Source organism: Chaetodon auriga, chromosome 4, assembly GCF_051107435.1.
Source record: "Chaetodon auriga isolate fChaAug3 chromosome 4, fChaAug3.hap1, whole genome shotgun sequence".
Lineage (NCBI taxonomy): Eukaryota > Metazoa > Chordata > Actinopteri > Chaetodontiformes > Chaetodontidae > Chaetodon > Chaetodon auriga.
Window position 1 is genome coordinate 880001 of NC_135077.1, and position 22500 is coordinate 902500.

Here is a 22500-nt window from a genome sequence, read left to right on the forward strand (position 1 = left end):
GCTCTCAGTTCACCGTGAGAAACACTGAATCTGCTGCACCAAACTGTTTACCAGCTGTGTGAAGCCTGACATCTGCTGGTCACAGCAGGTAGTGACCAGCGACCTGTTTCTGCAGGCAACCAGGTGATCTGCAGGTGAGCAGGTGTCAGCGACCAGGTGTCAGCGACCTGTCTGTCTGCAGGCGACCAGGTGACAGCGACCTGTCTGTCTGCAGGCGACCAGGTGTCAGCGACCTGTCTGTCTGCAGGTGACCAGGTGACAGCGACCTGTCTGTCTGCAGGCGACCAGGTGACAGCGACCAGGTGACAGCGACCTGTCTGTCTGCAGGCGACCAGGTGATCTGCAGGTGACCAGGTGTCAGCGACCTGTCTGTCTGCAGGTGACCAGGTGACAGCGACCTGTCTGTCTGCAGGCGACCAGGTGATCTGCAGGTGACCAGGTGTCAGCGACCTGTCTGTCTGCAGGTGACCAGGTGACAGCGACCTGTCTGTCTGCAGGCGACCAGGTGATCTGCAGGTGACCAGGTGACAGCGACCTGTCTGTCTGCAGGCGACCAGGTGACAGTGACCAGGTGACAGCGACCTGTCCGTCTGCAGGCGACCAGGTGACAGTGACCAGGTGACAGCGACCTGTCCGTCTGCAGCCGACCAGGTGACATTGATTCTTTGAAAGCATCATCTCACACACAGTAGATCTGGATTAAGATTTCTAAGAGTGAGACGTTCAGTTGGATATCTGTCCCTGTGTTCAGTACAGAGCTGCTGTGAGGTTAGCCTAGCTTAGCATAGCTAGCTACAGGGAGATACATGCTGGCAGACGAATAAAGTGTTGTTCTCCAAGGCTTACAGTCTTAAACTTGGTTTGATTAATGACCGCGCCCACATGCTGCCTGATTGGCTCTTGTCTTTAAACAGTTCCTCCTGTATCTCCAGGGTGACAGCTGAGTACTTACTGGGTATTCTGATCTGGTAGTGGTTGAGGACGGTCAGCGCCTCCACAGCTTCAGTTTTACTGTCAAACTCCAAGAGACCAGACAGAGTCTTAGAGCTGGCTGCTGGGATGAAGAGGAGGAGGAGGAGGAGGAGGAGAGAAAGGAGGAAAATGATAAGAAAGAAAAAAAGGCAGTCAGGACAAGATGTTGGAAGACAGATCTCAGTGATGTAAGTGTTTAATATTTCTAATTGTATTTATCTATGAAGTTACAGTTACATTCATTCAGTCAGTGCAGCTTCATGTCTGCTGTGTGACGTTTGAACTCACGTTTGGCATCAAAGACCTTGAACTTGCTGAAGGCTGGGACGTCGTGCTCAGCACAGAGCTGCAGATGAAGAGAGGAGAGCAGTCAGACTGTTGAATGGAGGCTCTGCGTCCTTTCAAAGCATTCGTCCTTTTAGTCCAGTGGACTGTGGCTCATGGGTCATGCTAACTTTGCAGCTTCCACCTATGTCATAGAGTTTTGTGTAAAATGTGATTTTTAAATGACTCTGACTGAAGTTGTTGATGTTAGATGTTAGCATCCACACAGCCACAAGGGCCACGTTAAAGGGAGATACACCAGGGTCTTTTAACTACAACTAAAACTTGAAAACAAGTTCTGGTTACCACGTTATCAAAACTAAAGACATGTTTACCGGAGACAAGTGACCAAGGCAGAGATTCAGTCCATCTACTGGCTGCGTGCATCCTGACCAGGCCTATTATATTATGTTACGATCTGTTATATTTAATGATATAATTAAATGCTGCATATTCACAAGAAATAAGCAAAACAAGGACCAGTCTTTGGCAGGGACTTGATTTGAAGCTACTGTCTAAATATACATGAAACAGTTGAACTTACACTGAGCTAGATAATGTGGAGAAGTGTCTGAAATGGCTGAGGAAAAAATGAACGTTCAACATGAGAAAACGCTCTTAAAGTCACATCTCGTCACCGGAGGCGTCCCACAGAGCTCCATACTCGGCCCAATTCTGTTCTCACGTTACATCTCCTCAACTCCTTCCAACCCGACTAAAACTAATCTTCCCCCATGAAAAGATGTCATGCAGGTGTGACCTTGTGCAGCTGGTGTTGGCTGAGGGTGGGGGGGCCGTTGTAGAAGTGCAGGACGGCGGCGGGCGGCTGGATGATGTTCCTGCTGCTTTGCACATTGCTGAAGCGGTTGTTCCTGGTCAGACTGAAGTCCTGGTAGCTGCTGCTGCCGTCGGGCAGCTCAAACACCTGACTGGGAATCACCGCCTGCTGCTTGGACACACTGATGGGTGGGGGTGGAGGGGGTGGAGAGAAGGAGATGGACGATAAGCAAAGTGGATGGGAGGAGTGACGCTCAGGTGAAATTCATCCTGTGGGACCACGAATATCTACAGTCATGCTGGGTAGCAGTTATTAAGAAGACCTGTTCAACATCGATGTCTCCACCCGACCCCCATCACCAACCCCAACCTTGGTTATGTCTCCTAAACGTGGTCTTCAGCACTCACCAGACGTTGAGCTTCTTGCCGAACACCTTGATGCTGTTGAGGTGAGTGACGGCTCGGTCCACAGCGTACTCGTCCCCCATCTCCACCAACGCCGTGCCGGGAACGCTCTTCATGAACTTCACCTGCAAACACGGCCAATCAGCAGAGGAGACTGTCAGACGACAGATGGAGGCAGAAACATACGACTGTCTCAGCTGGGGTCAGCACACACCTTCTCCACGTTGCCGTAGAGACAGAAGAGGTTAAAGATGCGGCTGCAGTTCATCTTGGCGGGATGGAGGCCGCTCACCATGGCAACTGAGCTGGACGCTCCATGGCCCAGAAAGGAGGAGGAGGGGGAGGTTTTAGGGAGGAGCAGTGGGTAGGAGATCATATCCTGCACCTCCTCACTGCTCCTCCTGTACCTACTGTTAGCAGGCAGAGGCAGCAGGGGGCAGTGTGGACCTGCAGGGACACAACAATCACCCTCTGGTTAGAGACACTGAAGGACAGACAAGAGGACAGGGACAGAGCTGGAGGAGAGAGGACAGAGAGACAGAGAGACAGAGACAGACACAGAGAGACAGACAGAGAGACAGAGACAGAGACAGAGACAGAGAGACAGACAGAGAGACAGAGAGACAGAGACAGAGACAGAGACAGAGAGACAGACAGAGAGACACAGACAGAGACAGAGACAGAGACAGAGAGACAGACAGACAGTACCATAGCCGTTGGATGGATGTTCTCCCAAAATGGCCTGACGCTGCCTTCCTTTTCCCCGCTCTGAAACACACACACACACACACACACACACACACGCACACACGCACACAGACACACACACACATACACACACACACACACACACACACACACACACACGTGTTAGGTGTAGCAGTCTTGTGTAATGGTCGGGGTTACTAGAGTCTGACCCACATAAGGTCTCGGCACAGCAGGAGGTGAAAGCGAGCGCTCGCTCTCTGATGATGCAGGAGGAGCAGCAGGAGGAGCAGCAGGAGAATCTATTTTCAGCCTCAGCAGCAGCTCCACCCGCTCCACCCGCTCCACCCGCTCCACCCGCTCCACCCGCCACCTCCAGACTGCAGTTTAACCAGGCTGAACTCACTGAGCTCCACCCTGCTTCACCTTCAACAGGAGCATCTCAGCACCACCCTCACTCTGACTGACTGAGTGAATCAGGCTGACGTAGCGCCTGGTCTTAAAGTGCCGTGTCCAGGTTCAGGTGTTTCATTGACCTATCAGACGTCTCTTGGAGTGCAGTGAACACAGTGATTGACAGCTGACTCCAGTTACTGTTCCTGTGAAGGCGGGACAACCTACACCTTCATCATGATCATTTGTTCTTGTATTTATAGTTTGGTGACATCATACTGTTACCAACGTAGCTCCTCCCACCATCAGGCTGGGAACACCTATGTGTGTTTGTGTGTGTGTGTGTGTGTGTGTGTATGTGTGTGTGTGTGTGCGCGCTGTCCTACCTCGGTGCAGGAGGAAGGGTTTGGTGTAATCCCAGCTGCTGTTGTCGTTGCGGACGACGTTCAGTCTGTTGGGCTGCAGGGGGCGACAGAGCACAGCACCTCTGGGTGGGTGTGTGTGCGTGGGCATGAGAGTGAGGGTGTGCATGCATCTGAGTGTGTGTTTGTCCAGAGCACTGTGTGTGTGTCAGTGTGTGTGTGTGTTTACCCGAGCGTATTCGATCTTGAGCGTGCAGCAGCCGGCGTAGATGTCGGCTCCGTTCAGAGCCAGTTTGGCCTTCTGAGCGTCCTCCACTGACTCAAATGTTAGCGAGCTCGTTAAGGATGACTCATTGGGATGACCGGCGACCAGCCAATCAGAGGAGAGAAACAAGACCACCACCGTCCCCAAAGAGCTCTACTGTCAGTCATGATTTGATCTCTAAAGATTCAACAACACGTCTTCACTTGTCCTCCGTCCTCACGCTGTTAAACTGAAACTGAAGTCCATTTACTCAAGTACCGTACTTAAGTCCAGTTTTGAGGTACTTTACTTCAGTATTTTAATTTTATGCTACTCTGTACTTCTATTTCACTACATCTCTTTTCAGATTCAGATGATTAATACAAAATATGGCTAACACATTATGATGTATTATTACAGGTCAAAGTACACAGCTGTATATAAAGTTATTAAAATGAGCTCCTCCTTCAGACATTAATGCACCAATAACGAGAATCCAATAATATAATACTGATGTATTATTACATATAGATGTACTCCATACATACAGACTGAGTACTTTCACTTTTGGTGCTTCAAGTATATTTTGAAGCGAATACTTTTACTTGAGTGAAAAATCGGAGTACTTCTTCCACCTGAATTTGAACATGTGTCCACTGATCTACACACATACACACGCACACACACACACACACGCACACACACACATGCACACACACACACACACATACACATGAGGATATTCCACCATGGCCTGGATGCCGTTGCGTTTGAAGATGACGATTCGCAGGACATTTCCGACGGGGTTACAGACGGTGTACAGGACATCCTGAGAGAGAGACACAGTGATCACAGGGACAAAGACACCTGTCACAGGTCGAGGTCTGTCTGTCGAGGCTGTTCTGCCGGACTCACGGTGGTGATGGGGTACAGCGGGTTCTGGATGGACAGCAGCAGAACCTTGTTTCCGCTGCTGGGGTCGTCGGCGTTGGTGGGTCTGGTGATTCTCTGGCTGGTGGAGAAGTTGAAGAAGGCCTGCTGCTCGGCAATGCAGACGGCCTCGCGGGCTCCACACGTCACGCAGCGCTCGGCGCTCTCCACGCTGTCGAACTCCACCAGAGCCTGGCGCTTAAACGGCATCATCATCACGTAACTGCACGCAGAGCAGACAGGTGGGTCAGAGGAGGCGGGGTCCCGCTCAGGTGAGAAGAAGCTGTGCGTCAGGTTAAAGGCTAACCTGAGTGTGGGATTGGTTTTAATGTGGAAAATTATCAAAAGTTTACATGATTATGACGGATGTTTACAGAACTGATCTTCAGCTGATACTGACTGTTCTGTTCCTAAAGCTCAGGTGGGACCATCGATCGATCGATGTGTTGTCATGTGATCTGATGTTCAGTCAGTCTGTTAAAGAACGTTTGATCGGTGTGTTAAAGAACGTCTGGTCAGTGTATTAAAGAACGTTTGGTCAATGTGTTAAAGAACATTTGGTCCATGTGTTAAAGAACGTTTGATCAGTGTGTTAAAGGAATGTTTGGTCCATGTGTTAAAGAACGTTTGATCAGTGTGTTAAAGGAACGTTTGGTCAGTCTGTTAAAGAACGTTTGGTCAGTCTGTTAAAGAACGTTTGGTCAGTCTGTTAAAGAACGTTTGGTCCATGTGTTAAAGAACGTTTGATCAGTGTGTTAAAGAACGTTTGGTCCATGTGTTAAAGAACGTTTGGTCAGTCTGTTAAAGAACGTTTGATCAGTGTGTTAAAGAACGTTTGGTCCATGTGTTAAAGAACGTTTGGTCAGTCTGTTAAAGAACGTTTGGTCAATCTGTTAAAGAACGTTTGGTCCATGTGTTAAAGAACGTTTGGTCAGTGTGTTAAAGAACGTTTGGTCAGTCTGTTAAAGAACATTTGGTCAGTCTGTTAAAGAACGTTTGATCAGTGTGTTAAAGGAATGTTTGGTCCATGTGTTAAAGAACGTTTGGTCAGTGTGTTAAAGAACGTTTGGTCAGTCTGTTAAAGAACATTTGGTCAGTCTGTTAAAGAACGTTTGATCAGTGTGTTAAAGGAATGTTTGGTCCATGTGTTAAAGAACGTTTGATCAGTGTGTTAAAGGAACGTTTGGTCAGTCTGTTAAAGAACGTTTGGTCAGTCTGTTAAAGAACGTTTGGTCCATGTGTTAAAGAACGTTTGGTCAGTGTGTTAAAGAACGTTTGGTCCATGTGTTAAAGAACGTTTGGTCAGTCTGTTAAAGAACGTTTGGTCCATCTGTTAAAGAACGTTTGCTCCATGTGTTAAAGAACGTTTGGTCAGTGTGTTAAAGAACGTTTGGTCAGTGTTGTAAAGAACGTTTGGTCCATGTGTTAAAGAACGTTTGGTCAGTGTGTTAAAGGAACGTTTGGTCAGTCTGTTAAAGAACGTTTGGTCAGTCTGTTAAAGAACGTTTGGTCCATGTGTTAAAGAACGTTTGGTCAGTGTGTTAAAAGAACATTTGATCAGTGTGTTAAAGAACATTTGGTCCATGTGTTAAAGGAACGTTTGGTCAGTGTGTTAAAGAACGTTTGGTCAGTCTGTTAAAGAACGTTTGGTCCATGTGTTAAAGGAACGTTTGGTCAGTGTGTTAAAGAACGTTTGGTCAGTCTGTTAAAGAACGTTTGGTTCATGTGTTAAAGAACGTTTGGTCAGTCTGTTAAAGAACGTTTGGTCCATGTGTTAAAGAACGTTTGGTCAGTGTGTTAAAAGAACATTTGATCAGTGTGTTAAAGAACATTTGGTCAGTCTGTTAAAGAACGTTTGGTCCATGTGTTAAAGAACGTTTGATCAGTGTGTTAAAGAACGTTTGGTCAGTGTTGTAAAGAACGTTTGGTCCATGTGTTAAAGAACGTTTGGTCAGTGTGTTAAAGGAACGTTTGGTCAGTCTGTTAAAGAACGTTTGGTCAGTCTGTTAAAGAACGTTTTGTCCATGTGTTAAAGAACGTTTGGTCAGTGTGTTAAAAGAACATTTGATCAGTGTGTTAAAGAACATTTGGTCCATGTGTTAAAGAACGTTTGGTCAATGTGTTAAAGAACATTTGGTCCATCTGTTAAAGAACGTTTGGTCCATGTGTTAAAGGAACGTTTGGTCAGTGTGTTAAAGAACATTTGGTCCATGTGTTAAAGAACGTTTGGTCAATGTGTTAAAGAACATTTGGTCCATCTGTTAAAGAACGTTTGGTCCATGTGTTAAAGGAACGTTTGGTCAGTGTGTTAAAGAACGTTTGGTCAGTCTGTTAAAGAACATTTGGTCAGTCTGTTAAAGAACGTTTGGTCCATGTGTTAAAGAACGTTTGGTCAGTGTGTTAAAGAACGTTTGGTTCATGTGTTAAAGAACGTTTGGTCAGTCTGTTAAAGAACGTTTGGTCCATCTGTTAAAGAACGTTTGCTCCATGTGTTAAAGAACGTTTGGTCCATGTGTTAAAGAATATTTGGTCAATCTGTTAAAGAACGTTTGGTCAGTGATGTAAAGAACATTTGATCAGTGTGTTAAAGAACGTTTGGTCAGTCTGTTAAAGAACGTTTGGTCAGTGTTGTAAAGAACGTTTGGTCCATGTGTTAAAGAACGTTTGGTCAGTGTGTTAAAGAACGTTTGGTCCATGTGTTAAAGAATGTTTGGTCAGTCTGTTAAAGAACGTTTGGTCAGTGATGTAAAGAACATTTGATCAGTGTGTTAAAGAACGTTTGGTCAGTCTGTTAAAGAACGTTTGGTCCATGTGTTAAAGAACGTTTGGTCCGTGTATCAAAGGTAAAATGTTACCAGATGTTGCCGAACTTGTCGAGCGCCTCCACCAGGTCCGCCTCCACCACGGCGTCACAGAGTCCTCGGACGTGGACGACCGGGGACGGCGGGATGCGGTGACTGTCCTCCACAGCGTCCTGCAGGAAGAACTGAACTCTGAATCTCAGGTTTGTGTGTCTTTTTCTACTTCAATCATCCGGCGACCCCTCAGATTGATCTGCCGACCTTTGGAAGTGCCTGACCCCGAGGTTGGACCCAACTGGCCTGAACTGGCTGACAGAATATGAAGTATTTAAAGTACCTCAACCTGAAGCAGCTCCAACAGATACAGTACTTTTACTGCTGACACTTGCTGATACTACATTTTGCTGTCAGTATTTCCATACTTTTGACTGAACTGTCTGTTTGAACGCAGTATTTTTGCACCACGTTATTGGTACTTTTATCAAAGTAAAGGATCAGAGTACTTCTTGCACCACTGCTGCACCTTTAGTGTCACTTCCTGTTCTCATGAACGTATTCAGACTCTTTGTTCAGCTGTTATCTTAAACTCGTAGGATTCTGGCTCCACGGCAGAGATGGTGTGAACATCAGTCGTTGAGGATGAAGCTTCGCTGGATTTGGTTCAGACTGAAGATGTTGAGCAGCGACAGAATGAGCGAGAAAAAATAAGAACCGTTACAGACGGAAAATCTTCTCACACAAAGACAAAGGCGACAGAAGGTGTTGCCAGTGTTTCTCAGGAAGAGGTTGAGTCAGTGTTGCAGGTTTTGCAGCCTGACCTGTTTCTGCAGCAGGTGGAGGCTGCAGGTTCAGCTCCGCCTTCAGGAAACACGCCGATCAGGGCTGTTTGGAGACGATCTGAGGTTCAGATCTGACTCACAGCATCAGTCCAAGCTTTGGGTCCACTGTTCAGCTCAGAGGCTACACGATGTCACAGCGTCTCCTGAAGATTTCATCTCATGTTTCCGGTAGAACTTCTCCAGAAATATCATGTTTAGAAATACGTTTTCTGCCGTTAAATAGAACTTCTGTTTTCCTAAACGGTGACTAACAGGCGACACTGACTCACCCTCAGTCCTCATGTTTGTGAAGACTGCAGCCTCCATGAGTCACCTGGCAGCCATTTTAACCCTCTGAGGGCCACACAGACGGGTTCCTGGGTTTAGGAGCAACGCTCTCGTACATATTGGCATTGACCCCGATGCTAGCTCGGCGGCACTCTTCCAGTTCACTTTGTCGGTCGGTCAGCTCACAGCGTGTCATTCAGAGGACAGTCTGAACATGATTCATGCTCGAATGATACACAAACATCAGGTGCCGCCTGCCAAGCACGCAGCAGCAGAAGAAGTCGGTTCAGACTCTGGATGTGCTGATCCGGGAGACCCTGACAGCTGAGGTCTGCATCACCTGTCTTGTCTCAGTCACAGTAAACTGTGGCCGCAGCTTCCTCCACCCATTTTAACACGTGTGGCAACGGTTACGTCTGTTTTTGCCTCCTCCAGTTTTCTGGTCACACAGAAAATGTCTGATATCTGCACAGACTCTGGTCTGATGCTGCACCTCCTCTGCACCTCCTCTGCACCTCTGCTGCACCTCCGCTGACGGAGGAGAGAACGACGGTGAAACAATGCAGATGAAACGTTTGTGTGAGCACGAGTGATGCAATGTTGTTACCATGGTTACCTTATAGTTATTTAAGTGCAGAACTTCCTCCTCTTGTTCCTCCTCTGCAGGAGGAGGTGCAGCTCACGCGGTCTGGTTACCATGGCCACTGAGCCTCAGCTTTTTTTGGGTGAATGCGTGTCTTTATTTAGTGTGTGTGTGTGTGTGTGTGTGTGTGTGTGTGTGTGTGTGAGCGAGCCTCAGGCTGAGCGTTCGGTGGCAGGTTGCTTCCTTCCTGTCAGGCCTCTGTGTCATTACAGCTTGGTCTGACTCTGCGGCCTCAGCTCATCCTCTCCTCCCCTATCTTCATCCCTGCAGCTGCCTTCATCTTCATCGCCTCCTCTTCTTCCTCCCCGATGCTTCACTGTAATTAGCCATGTCAGCCGCTGAGCTAACGAGCTTTTAACGTGGCTAACGGGGCAGGATGATTCATCACTCGTAAAATCCATCACACACAGTATGTGTGTGTGTGTATGAGTGTGCGTGTGTGTGTGTGTGTGTGTGTGTGTGTGTGTGTGTGTGTGGAAACAGCGAGGAGATCTCTGTTTGTCGGCAGGTTACCAAAATCAATGCAGCTCATCCTCTGAGGAGCAGGAATATCCATATTCCATATTTAGCTGCTCCGTTAGCCAGATGCTATTATTAGCTATATATTAGCATCCTGACGTCTGTAGCTAATGACGCTCAAACCGCTGTTCCTACATCTAACAAATAATACTGAAAATAATAAATCATAGATGGATGGATGGGTGGATGGATGGGTGGATGGATGGACGGGTGGATGGATGGACGGATGGATGGACAGGTGGATGGATGGATGGGTGGAGGGATGGATGGACAGGTAGATGGATGGATGGACAGGTGGATGGATGGATGGATGGATGGACGGATGGGTGGATGGATGGATGGGTGGATGGATGGATGGATGGATGGATGGATGGATGGTGGATGGATGGGTGGATGGATGGATGGATGGATGGGTGGATGGATGGATGGACAGGTGGATGGATGGATGGATGGATGGATGGACGGATGGGTGGATGGATGGATGGATGGATGGATGGGTGGATGGATGGGTGGACAGGTGGATGGATGGATGGGTGGATGGATGGATGGGTGGATGGATGGGTGGATGGATGGATGGATGGATGGGTGGATGGATGGATGGATGGATGGATGGATGGATGGATGGATGGACGGATGGGTGGATGGATGGGTGGATGGGTGGACAGGTGGATGGATGGATGGATGGATGGATGGACGGATGGATGGATGGATGGATGGATGGATGGGTGGATGGATGGATGGATGGATGGACGGATGGATGGATGGGTGGATGGATGGACGGATGGATGGATGGACGGATGGGTGGATGGATGGATGGATGGATGGATGGATGGATGGATGGGTGGATGGATCTACGGGGGTTGTTCAGAGCAGCTTCCTGAATAAATGACGGAACCTGATTCACTTGTTCATGTTAGTTTTTCACTTGGCGGTTTCGAACTGACGACACTCGTCAGTTTTACACCTCGCCTGCTGGTTTGTGTTTGATCTTCGCTCTCTTCTGACGATGAAAAGCATGAGATCAAGGCGCTTTGCTGCTGGCTGAAGTCCGCAGAGAGACTCTGGATGTGATCGTCTGCAGGTGATTCAGCAGCTTACACAACATGCAAATCATCAGACGTGTTGGCAGTGAAATAAGGCCTGGTTTGATTTGAGCGTCTAACTGGTGCAGAGAAACACGTGAACTGAACTTAAACTGATGATCTGATTTTTCTAATCTTCAGTTTCATCCTGTCTGACGGTTTGACAGCACTTTGCTCATCAGAGGAGAGACTGATTACAGAAAACAGGAGCGGCAGGATTTAAAGAAGTGAAATGGAAAACTGGGTGACAACTGGTGACACAGGTGAGATGTGGACTAGAGATCTGTCTGTCTGTCTGTCTGTCTGTCTGTCCACAAACAACTTGTTTCCCATGATGCTCTCTGTTTGCAGAGCGCCGTCTGATCTGCAGACTGTTTCATCAGACTTCACTACACTGTTTCACTAACACACATGTAGACGATCTCACAGCTGAATATGTTAAAATCAGGATTCAGATATATTCATTGATCAGTCTGTGTGACCTTGTGAACGTCCTGAATGACATATGAAATCATTCAACCCATTCAGCCTCCTCAGTGACTCGAAAACATCTTAAAAGATCTCTTCAGCCTTAAAGGTGACACATTATGAAGCTTTCTCAATAAATTACATATGTCTTTGATTTCCATAAAACATGTTTTTGAAGCTGTTTGCTGGAAACAGCTTTCAGGAAAACATCCTCGCCCCCCTCTATGTTCCTGTTTCAGCCCCTTTCAGAATGTGCTGTTTCTGCTGTCTGTAGCTTTAAATGCAAATAAGCTGCTGTTGCCCGCCCATGTTACCATGGTAACGGGGAGAGCGTAGCCTCACCCAACACTACCGTGTGAAAGTAGCGGACATGGCGGCAGTGAACAGACTGAGTGCTTCAGCGGTTCAACCGTACATGTTCGAACCTGAATCAGGAGGCTCCTACGGAAGCTCAGAGGATTCAGCAGGACGCTTCTGATTGGTTAGTCAAAAAACGTCCTTCTATTTTTTTCTCTTCACTACGAGCGCCGCCCGTACAGGTAGCAGCGTGAGAGGCCGGTTCAGACGGTCAATGCTCACACTAGGAAGCGCCAATCCTAACTTGTAGCATACCAGATTGACGGGGAGAAACTCAGCTAAAAGCCTCTGCCAAGCATTGCCCGCCAAACGAAACACAATTCACACCGCAATAAATGATCTGCGCATGTAACGAAAACGTGGAAATAGCGTATGTCCACTTTAGCCGTCACGCAAATCACACAAGCCTGGTATCATGTGAAAGCACAGTCGGAAGGTCCTGCTTGTTTACATAAAGAGGAGGGGGTTTCTATCAATCACTGGGTTGCAGAGACATTGACCGTCTAACTGCGCTGTTAGCTTCAGCGCTCCGTCTCATTTACACATGAACGGGCAGAGCACACACACACTGAGTCACACAGACGACACTGCTGAGCATCCACCTCAGGCCGAGGAGAAGTAGTTAGAGCACACAGTCACATCTAAAACGTGGCTGCTCTTATTGTTGAAAATGTTGGTGTGCAAGGTTTCTTATTTCTTTAGCTTCATACATGCATGATTTTTTTTATTTGTTTGTATCAGTGCTGCACATGTGGAAGATGTCCAACAATGCAGTCAGAGCCTGAGAACATGTGCTGCCAGGAGGTGCCACAGGTCACGTTATCTTTACCTGCACTGATGAGAGCGGTGTATGATTGCAGATAACATGCCACGGCAGATACTCACTTTATGTTCTGCATAATAGGCTTCAACACGGCTGCAGCAGCTGGATGAAAGGCCTCCATGCATGATCAACCATCCAGGTTTAGAACCTGTTTGTCTAAATGTGTTCTCGCTGCAGAACGCATACAACACTTCCAGGGCTGATTACAGCCCTTTACAGCTGTGAGGGACAAAGCAGTGAGTTTCATCTATAATAACCAACTTCACTGTTCATACACCATAATAAACTAAGTACAGTCAGCCAATGCCACAAATTCAGATTGTATTTTTCTTGAACATATAGCCAAGTTTTTCCCAAGCAAATACTTTATATTACACATTTATTCACACGAGACATTTTACAGATAGATAAATAAATATTTATTGACTGCAGTCATGAATATTTGTACACGGAAATACAGAACAAGTGAAGGATTCACTGAATCCAAATTAGAAAAATGTGAATACAGATGTTGACATTATAGAACCTGTTGACTAACATAATGTTCAATTTTCTCAGCCGTTACAGGTATCGAGCCTGTGAGTTCTGTGAGCTGGTGCTGGAGCTTCCTTGGGCAGAAGTTTTGTGTAGTCATCCCATCATGCATTGTACTGCAGATATGTTGGGAGCTTCCTGACGCCCAGGGAAGATCCGCCGCCCCGTTGAATCTTGACACGTAGCTGGTGACGACCTCCTCCTTGTCTGGATGCTCATATTGGATCCGGCAGGATGTTTATCTCCAGAATCTCAGCTCTGTACGATGATGGGTCGACAAAGATCTTCTCCATGATCGTGTCCATCAAATCATCAATACAGCCTGTGCAACACACAGACACACAGGAAAAAGTGAATCATTAGTATCGTTTATTAGACCGTTCAACAACTGTTAATATAGTGACATGTAGCACTTTGAATTTTGTAGTTTCTCAGGTATTTTGGATTTTTTTGGTTTATTTATTGTGCTGAAAGTACCGAGTTGTGGTACTTTGTGTCATGTACAATATAAATGTTTTTTGAGTAAAAAAAAAAAAAGAAGAAGTTAACACGTACGAATGTGGCCTCAGTCTTCACCGGTTTGGCTCTGCACTCTCCCTTCATGGACTTCGGGAGGATCCCCTGATGATGTGGTGGCCTGTCCTCTACCAGCACTGTCGTTGTAATGCAGTGCATAACAACAGTCGTCCTTGCAGGACACAGTAGCCTGGACAGCTGTAACAACAGTGTATTGTTATGATAACAGGACATACTGAGGAGTGAAACATGACAGCACTGTTACAGAGTAAATTCAACAGCAGGTAACTGTACTGATGCACTGGCCTATATAAAAAGAGAGACGTGACATCAACCTCATCTTACATGAATAGCTCTGCCAACAGCTACATAAAAGGATCACTCATAAATAAACTCCAGAGAGAAAACTCTTGGAGTGTAAATTGAGCCGGGATGTAGCAGTCTCAACCATACACTCGCTTTGCCCTGGGCTTTTCTAACATACTCCAGTTTAGAAAACGTTTCCAAATGCATTATTTTCTCAAATTCCCGACGCTCAGACCCTGCGGAGCGTCTGTGTATGCATCGCTTGACTGACCGGTCGCTGGGTTTGCATATGGAGACCATGCTGATTGCTAACTGGAAGCTAGCGCTTAGCGTTAGCTTGTGCTATGTGGCAAAACACTTCTTGGTTAGTTTGTGTAAAACCGCAAAATAAACACAGCTTAATATTTGTGAATGCTGGCATCTCCCTCGAATATGTATTAAATCATTTACAATATCAGAACCGTGATGTGATGCACCAAAAGCTACGCTAGCAGCGAGCTAACCTGTGATGGCTGGAGTCGTAGTCTCGAAGCTAGCGGTTAGCCAAACATCGTTCTCAATGGCAAAACACACACGCTACAACACGCAGTTCACGCTAATCTACTGAAGAAACACACAGCTAATTATTTGTATACTTACACGTCCTTTGTCTGCAGGTATTCCACGCTGAGCTGGAAGTGAGCCCTCCTTTAGAGAAAGCCTCGCGGCTAATCTGCCTCGTACTGACCGGGGTCGGAGGAACAGTCAGCCTCGAAGTGGTTAGCACACACCAGCAGGTTTTAGCCAGGACGTTGCCTTCAAAAGTTCAATTCACGCCGCTCTTCTGTCCTCTGCGGCTGGGAGCCGGTGCAGCGATCTGTGCTCGTCTTTACAGCCACCAACAGAACACTGTGTGTGGCGGCTGACATCATGATTCCTAACACGGTGCTTTCGACAGCGAAATGGCGGATCTGCGAGGACGTAGCCTGTATCTGGTGGGTGGAGAGACACCAGGGAGAGGAGTAGGGGTGGTGGCTGGTGGGTGGGATCATGCAAATGTGCGGGCTTGTTACGTAACAGTACTCCCCGAATACGATCGGCTCCTTTGGAAGCTGCAGGCAGGGTGCTTTCAGAAATCCGGATGGATGGATGGATGGATAGATAGATGCTTTATTCATCCCCAAGGGAAATTCACATGTTCCAGCATAGTCCACATTTTTTTAAGTAATAGGCATGCAATAAATAACCTAAAAGCACAGCAAGCAAAGAATAAAAAGTTCAAAGTAAAAAATGTAAAAAAGTCCACATGTCCACTGCAAACAGAATTAAAAGTAAAGATGTCCAATGCAACAGACTCTCACTCAAAAACTCCCTCAAAAAAGCACAGGCGGTCTTATTTCACACTTTGTATGCGTGTGGTAGCACCCGAAACACAAAATAACACCCCAAATCCCAGAAAAAATGAGTTTTTATGGGACCTTTAAACAGAACATCTAGAACCTCCTAAAATATTTCTAAAATATCTTAGAGCCACTGAAACTTCTCCAAGGACGTTTAAAAAACCTCTGCCAACTCATCTGTATACTTTAAACCTCCTCAGCACCATTAAAGTCCCCAACAGCCTCCAGAATCTCCTGCATCCTTCTGAAACCCTCCCACAGGAGACCACACAATGTAAGAAGGACCTCTGGACCTGAAACAGAATATTTACAACCACTTACAGAGCTCTAAATCAGACCTGTCGAATCATCTTCGTGTACTCTGAACCCTCTGAGAGGGTCCATTAAACAAGGCATGTTAAAGCTTTTTGGGGATCCTAGACCCTCCACCAGGACCTGTTAAAGGACCCTGTGTCAAGAACTTCCACATTCTCAGGTAACCTGTTTTTATCTGACAACAGATACATGATGTTGACTGGAACCAGTTTCATGCTGCAGTGATGCTGTAGTGTGTAACAGCTCTAATGTTTATGGGGACGACCATCTTAGTTTAGTGTGTTAGTCGAGACTCAAGAACCAAATGGCTGGATAAAAGCACTGACCTGTACTGAAGCACCGTCAGCAGTCATGTATTGTCTCTGTGACTGTAGTAAACAGCGGAATGCTCCTTTAATTCCAGCTGTCATTAGACAGACAGTAGCTGCTGTTGTAAGAGCTTATTCTGGAGTCTAACTCTTCACATATTATGGTCTGTATTATGTTCGTCGGCCTCCATGTGTTAACATGGACACTGACGAGGTTACAGACTGACTGAATACCACAGACCGTTCATCGAGGTAGACAGATGGCCTCACTTCCTGCTGAGTGCAGGCACTTCCTGTCACAGCCGGAGCGTCCTCCCAGAGAGACCACATTGTCTCACCGAGCAGAGGACCAGAGCCAGAGACGAACTGCAGATTATGTTTTCAGGCGAGGACACTAAAGACGATACCAGACAACAATCTGCAAACACCTCGAGCCACATGAGAGTCTGGCCCATAAATCCATCATCAAAGCCACCGTGAAGCTCATTAAAGACCCTCTTAAACAGCAGAACTCACTGGACAGTTCACCAAGCAGGAAATAAGTTAAGATAAGGCAGCCAACACACACAAACCCTAAAATCCTCAAGCAGCTCCACTGTTCAAACACAGCACGGCAGCGTGGGCTACAAACAGGGACCCCACAGTGCTGCTGGATGGACACACAAACAGAAGCTGGTGTAGGATGACGTGGGTTGATTAAGGTTCCACGCTAGCTGACCAGTGATTGGTCAGAAAGTATCATCACTTGCTCGACTCGGAGCAACCGAGTCGTCTTGTTTTCTGATGAGGCAAATGAGGCTTTCAAGGACCTCGTTAAAGGGATCAACCAGGTTTTTTTGAACTGGGGTTGTTTGAAGTACTTTTTGGAGTTTGTTTGAAGTAGTATTACCTACAGTAGATGGTGGTCATCACGGCCCAGTTTGGAGAAGCAGCAGGAGAACTGGTGTAGGAACAAACCAACGTACTGCTGTGGACGGGGCAGCAGAACACGTTTTAACCACCTGAAAAGGGCCCAAACTGACTAAATCAGTTTCAGTTTAAGTGAACGCCACATTTAGGACATTTCACTCCTTGACTTGTCGTCAAACTGCTCCTTCCAGCTGAACCTGAAGCTGCTCCACCGTCTGTGAGCTCCTCAAAGCCTCCAGACTCACAGCCAGGAGCTGCTGCTTCACCTCCGTTCACACCACCACCTTCTCACTCCTGGTGTTTCAGTCGTCAGTGTTCATCGAGCATGTTCACATCGTGCTGACGATGAAACTCATCAGCTCCAATCAGACAGCACCAGTTCACATGTTTATGATGGGATGTTGTTCTAAACGTGAATAAACTACATTCTAAAGTTGATCTCTGGTTTCTTTGTCAGTAAACTCTTCAGACTGGGACACCATCATACCACATGCTGTGGCAAAGGTCACCATCGGTCAGTGTGGAGCTCTGCTTTGACCCTGACCCCCATCTGACCCGTCTGACCGGGCCCTGAAGACCTCTGAGGCCCCTGAAGAACTTCCTGAAACTTAGAGGTGACAGAGAACATGTTCTCTGCTGTTCTCCAGTCAGGAAACGTTTGAGGCTGAAGGTGAGAAAAGAATCTGGTTCTGATTTTCGCGTTAATGTGACATCAGTGAAACTCTGAATCGACTCAAACATCATCTTCCTCTCATGTTCGTTTCTGAAGCACAAACAGCAGCAGCGACACAAACCGTGCTCACCTTCTCTGCGCTCCTCCGCCTCCTGCTCTCTGCGCCTCCGCTCCCCGCTGCCTCCTCACCGGCGGAATCCTCCTCCTCCTCCCCGTCCTCCAGCTCCTCCGCGCCGGCCTCCTCCTCCTCCGTCCGGAGCCGCTTGGCTGCCCGGTGGTATCCTCCTCCTCCTCCTCTGTACTCTCTCTCCTCCATCAAAGACTGACGGAAATTTCACGGATGAAGATTTTCGGTAAAACGGAGGAAGAGACGATGAGACCCGACAGGGCTGAACCTGCCTCTCTCTCTCTCTCTCTCTCTCTCTCTCTCTACCCTCCTCCTCCTCTCTCTCCCCTCCTCCTCCGCTCTCTCTCTCCTCCTCCTCCTCCTCTCTCTCTCTCCTCCAAAGATCGGAGGACAAACGCGGACGTCTCACTCTGCCACAGTTTCAGGAACATTGTTACAGCACCAGGAGTTGACTGTGTTTCAGGATCAGGATGAAGATTGAAAGTGTAGTGTAGTAAAAAGAACAGTGGTGCCTGGTGTCTTCAGCACATGTCTTCAGCACATGTCTTCAGTCCATGTCTTCAGCACGTCTTCAGTCCATGTCTTCAGTCCATGTCTTCAGCACGTCTTCAGTCCATGTCTTCAGTCCATGTCTTCAGCACATGTCTTCAGCACATGTCTTCAGCACGTCTTCAGTCCATGTCTTCAGCACGTCTTCAGTCCATGTCTTCAGTCCATGTCTTCAGCACATGTCTTCAGCACATGTCTTCAGTCCATGTCTTCAGCACGTCTTCAGTCCATGTCTTCAGTCCATGTCTTCAGCACATGTCTTCAGTCCATGTCTTCAGCACGTCTTCAGTACCTGTCTGGGTTTGTTCGTCCCCTGCAGACTTCATTATGTGGTTTGATGTACCTGCAGGTCAAAGGTCAGGACTCAGACTCGTTCATGTCACGATGAAGACTTGTGAAACTCTGCAGCTGAGCATGAAGTCAGACTTTAGCTCCACCAGCTGCTCGTTGGTTTCACTGACTGCTGTCAGAATCACGTGTTTGTTGTTGATCCATCAGAAGTGAGAAATAATCCTGATGATGATGATGGAGGATGGAGGATGAAGGATGGAGGATGGAGGGAGCGCCGGCAGTGAAAAACCTCCAAGTGGCGACATAGTCATGTTTCAGTACAACAGCAACAAGACACACACACACACACACACACACACACACACACACTGACACACACGCACAGTGTGTGTGTCCTTGTCCTCCGGGCTGTGCACTGACTCTCACACACCAGCTCTGCCACCTGCAGTCTGTCTGCTGTCTGTGTGCTTTTCTTCTTCTTCTCTTTGTTTTGTCTTTCAGCTCTTCTTCTTCTGCACAGACAGACTTGGTGGTGGGTGATGGTGGTGCTGGCTGTGGCTGTCTTCTAGTCCAGATCAGGATCCTGGCTTCTTGTTTCTGTGCTTTCTTTCTTTGCTCTCACTCTTCTAACTTGGATGTTAAACCTTGAAGTTGTCTCGTACCAAACCAGCACTTTGTTCAAATCACATGTTGAACATGAGGAGAAGTTAGCTGAGGTGGATTATCTTCATCCTTTGGATCATTTATATTGTTTGAACACATTTGTGTGTCGTGAATATCTCAAAAGTTGATCAGTTTTTAAGTTAATTTAAGAGTCTGTGTTGTGTTGTTGGGGTGTGTTACGGGGGCCGTGGCGTCTCTGGTTGGGGGACTCTGATCCTGCACAGGTACATGAGGACCTTAAAGACGCTGCTGTTCTCTGACGTCTTCTAACGCCTCGACTTTGTCTCTTCTTTTGTCTTCTTGCTCCTCGTAGCTCCTTTACTTGACAGAGTCTTTCATTTTCTGCTGCTCCTCTTCTCCTCCCTTTGGTTGTGACTCCCTCTCCTCCCTTTTGAGACACTCTAGTGGTGACCTGTTAGAGGGTAAGACCTCAGGCCTCACACCTGACTTCTCCACATGAGGACGAACACATAATCATCAATACTGTACACATATGGTGTGTTTTTTTATGAAAATGCCTGACGCTAAAGAAAGTTTTGTTTGTTTTTTACAGAACAGGTCAACAGGCAGGAAGAGACGAGACTATAAAGTGACAGCACACCTGAACGTGTCCTGGAGTCGATCAGTGGGTGCTTCGTGAAGAAGAGGAGGACTTTGAATCAGCTCACCAGCGAAGGAGTTTGATCTTTTTGTCCTGGTTAACAGCTGAATTCTGGGTAAGTTTCACAGACACATGAACAGACACTGGCAAGTTTTCTGTTTTCTGTTTTTCACTTCATCTGCGGTAGAGGAAGTATCAGAAGCAGCAGCTGAGCGGGCTGTGGTAAGAGAAGGCTCGTATGCTAACAAAGGCTTCAGTGAAGTGCAGGTCAGCTGAAGGGAAACCACGTGAACATGTGCGCTGCCGCACGTCTGTGACCACGTTCATGTGAGATGGACGTTAACCTGCAGCGATGGCAGAGGACAGACCATCAGAGGATCCTCTCGTCTCTCCTTTTCCTACCAAACGAGCCGTTTGGCACAAAGCGGCATGAACTTCATTAACGCGTCGTTCACACAGTGTTTGCTAATGAGCAGGCTACTCCGTCACGTGCTCCCTCCATCAGTGTGTGTGTGGTGTGTTAGGACACACCTGTGCTGATGTTTGCTCTTCAGATCAGTTTAACTTTGACCTGAGCTGCTGTTTCCACCTCAGGTTGTTAAATCATCATTAGAATCAAAGCTGAAAAGCAAACAGACGAGTGGAAAATGTGACTTTTTACTTAAATAATAATGTAAACGTGGTCCTCAGAGAGGAGGTCAGCCTGCTTCACAGCCGGGAACTGAAGCCAGAAGAAACCAGCTGAACGAAACACAAAGCTGGACTCATCTGATTCTCTGTCTTTGAGCGATGAAGAGGAAGATGATGAGGAGGAAGATGCATTTCACGCTGAGAGTCTTGAAGTGATGCAGTGAAACATCCGGACAGAAGCAGAGGTGACGAGCGACCACGTCGCAGTTTGAAGTCTCAGCAGAAGCAGTGATTCATGTGGCTGAGCTTCCTGTTTTAGGTCTTTGTGTTCTGACTGATAAAGTTTTATTGTTGGGAGACGAAGGTGAGGATGAGGATGAGCTGTGTGTATGAGTGCTGTGCTGATCTCCAGCTGCGGTTTAACGCTGACCGCTGCAGACAGAACGGTTCTCAACTCAGGAAAAATACCGTGAGGCAGGAAACGACCTTCTTCCTGATGTACAGCGGTTACATCAGAAGACAACTGTCCAATCAGAGAAGAGGATGTTAACAGCATGCATTCAGGTCACAGACGTAACCGTCTGTTTCTGGAAAACATGATTAACCCAGAAAGTTGTTTAAAAACTCTCACAGATGTCCTGAAGGCCTTTCAAGAGTCTCTGAAAAAAAATTTTCATTCACAGAAAAAAAAAAAATCCAGTCAGTCAGTTTCCAGACATGTGATGACGCCACGTCAGCAAAGACCGTTTAACATTTCAGCATCGAAAGCAAAACATGAATGAGCTTGACATGCAGATGATCCAGGTTTGAACAGTCAGCGTGGACGGGGACGTGATCTGTGCATCAGGGCCGTCAGCTCTCTGCTGCCGCGTCAACCAAAAACCTCTCAGTGCTCAAAAGTCTGCTTGTCTCCTGCTGTCACAAGCTTTAGACTCAATAATGATCACCACCTCTGATTGGACACAAATCTTCAGCACCTGGCTGGAAACGAGTTCGGCTCAGCGACAGTCCTGCAGAGCTCAGCTAATGTTAATGCAGGAGAATTTTCCCATGGTTCCATCTGTTTGACCGGGTCTGTTGAGCTCATCTAAGGTCATTCTCACTGGAGAATGTGATGAAGAGGGGACGAGGGGTGCAGCCTGAACCCGGTGCCAAGCAGTCCGCAACCAGTGATGCCTGGATCCCATCAGGCCGAACGCCAAAACATATCGAACCCGTCTTTAAACGTCCTCCCGAGGGACAGACGCGCTGATGTCAGCCATGTTTTCAGGGCGACGGGTCTGCTGAGAGAGTCGAGTCCTTCCCTCAAGGTCAGAACAGGGTCTGATATGAAGACGTGTTTGGACTGACAGTCGCTCAGCTGCTCCGGCTGCTTCTTTCAGGTGGACACGCGGCTGCGGTCGCTAACGTGATGTTTGGTTACATCTCACTCTAACCCTGAGAAGAACTGTCCACAAACTGTCCGTGCAGGACGACGAGGACAGCTTCAGCAGGTCTGACCAGGACGGTGGACTTCTACAAACCACCTTTAAGACTCCACCAGGAATCACACACACACACACACACACACACACACACACACACACACACACACACACACACGGTCTCCATCACTTTGGGGACATTACATTGACTTTGATTCAGTTCCAGGAGATTCACACTGACCTTAACCAGCAGTTGTCTAAACCTCATCCTGACCTGAACCGAGTCCTCAGAATTTAAAGTCAATGATTCGTAATCTTAACCTTTATTGGTGTAAATGTAACTCTATGTGTCATGTTATGGGGA

General features: G+C 47.2%; 2 protein-coding genes and 1 long non-coding RNA gene across 6 annotated transcripts in view; 1 reads left to right on the forward strand and 2 right to left on the reverse strand.

Annotated features, from left to right (window-relative positions):
- Positions 1–18270, reverse strand: part of LOC143320038 (heterogeneous nuclear ribonucleoprotein L-like) — a 20754-nt gene extending 2484 nt beyond the window's left edge. The window contains exons 1-12 of one of the 2 annotated variants that reach the window (XM_076729407.1): positions 17982–18270; positions 7968–8086; positions 5098–5335; positions 4926–5011; positions 4168–4264; positions 3963–4035; positions 3187–3246; positions 2693–2925; positions 2482–2603; positions 2057–2255; positions 1261–1318; positions 953–1051 (exon numbers count right to left, since the gene is read on the reverse strand). In XM_076729407.1, coding sequence (XP_076585522.1) covers positions 953–1051; positions 1261–1318; positions 2057–2255; positions 2482–2603; positions 2693–2925; positions 3187–3246; positions 3963–4035; positions 4168–4264; positions 4926–5011; positions 5098–5335; positions 7968–8086; positions 17982–18167 — 1570 coding nt within the window. In that variant the 5' untranslated portion in view covers positions 18168–18270. Of the gene's footprint in view, positions 1–952; positions 1055–1260; positions 1319–2056; positions 2256–2481; positions 2604–2692; positions 2926–3186; positions 3247–3962; positions 4036–4167; positions 4265–4923; positions 5012–5097; positions 5336–7967; positions 8087–17981 lie in introns of both variants that reach the window. The other variant, XM_076729406.1, reaches the window with a different exon arrangement.
- Positions 9770–17091, reverse strand: LOC143320039 (uncharacterized). The gene is made up of 3 exons (XR_013077114.1): positions 14907–17091; positions 14001–14159; positions 9770–13767 (listed from the first exon to the last, which is right to left on the reverse strand). It is a non-coding gene; the product is annotated as an uncharacterized LOC143320039 (long non-coding RNA).
- Positions 18271–18692: 422 nt separating the features above from the next.
- The window catches only part of slc22a7a (solute carrier family 22 member 7a), a 12038-nt gene continuing 8230 nt past the window's right edge, over positions 18693–22500 (forward strand). For 2 of the 3 annotated variants that reach the window (XR_013077115.1, XM_076729410.1), the window contains exons 1-2: positions 18693–19903; positions 20035–20197. The gene's annotated coding sequence lies outside the window, so the exon portion shown is untranslated. The remainder of the gene's footprint in view (positions 19904–20034; positions 20198–22500) is intronic. The other variant, XM_076729411.1, reaches the window with a different exon arrangement.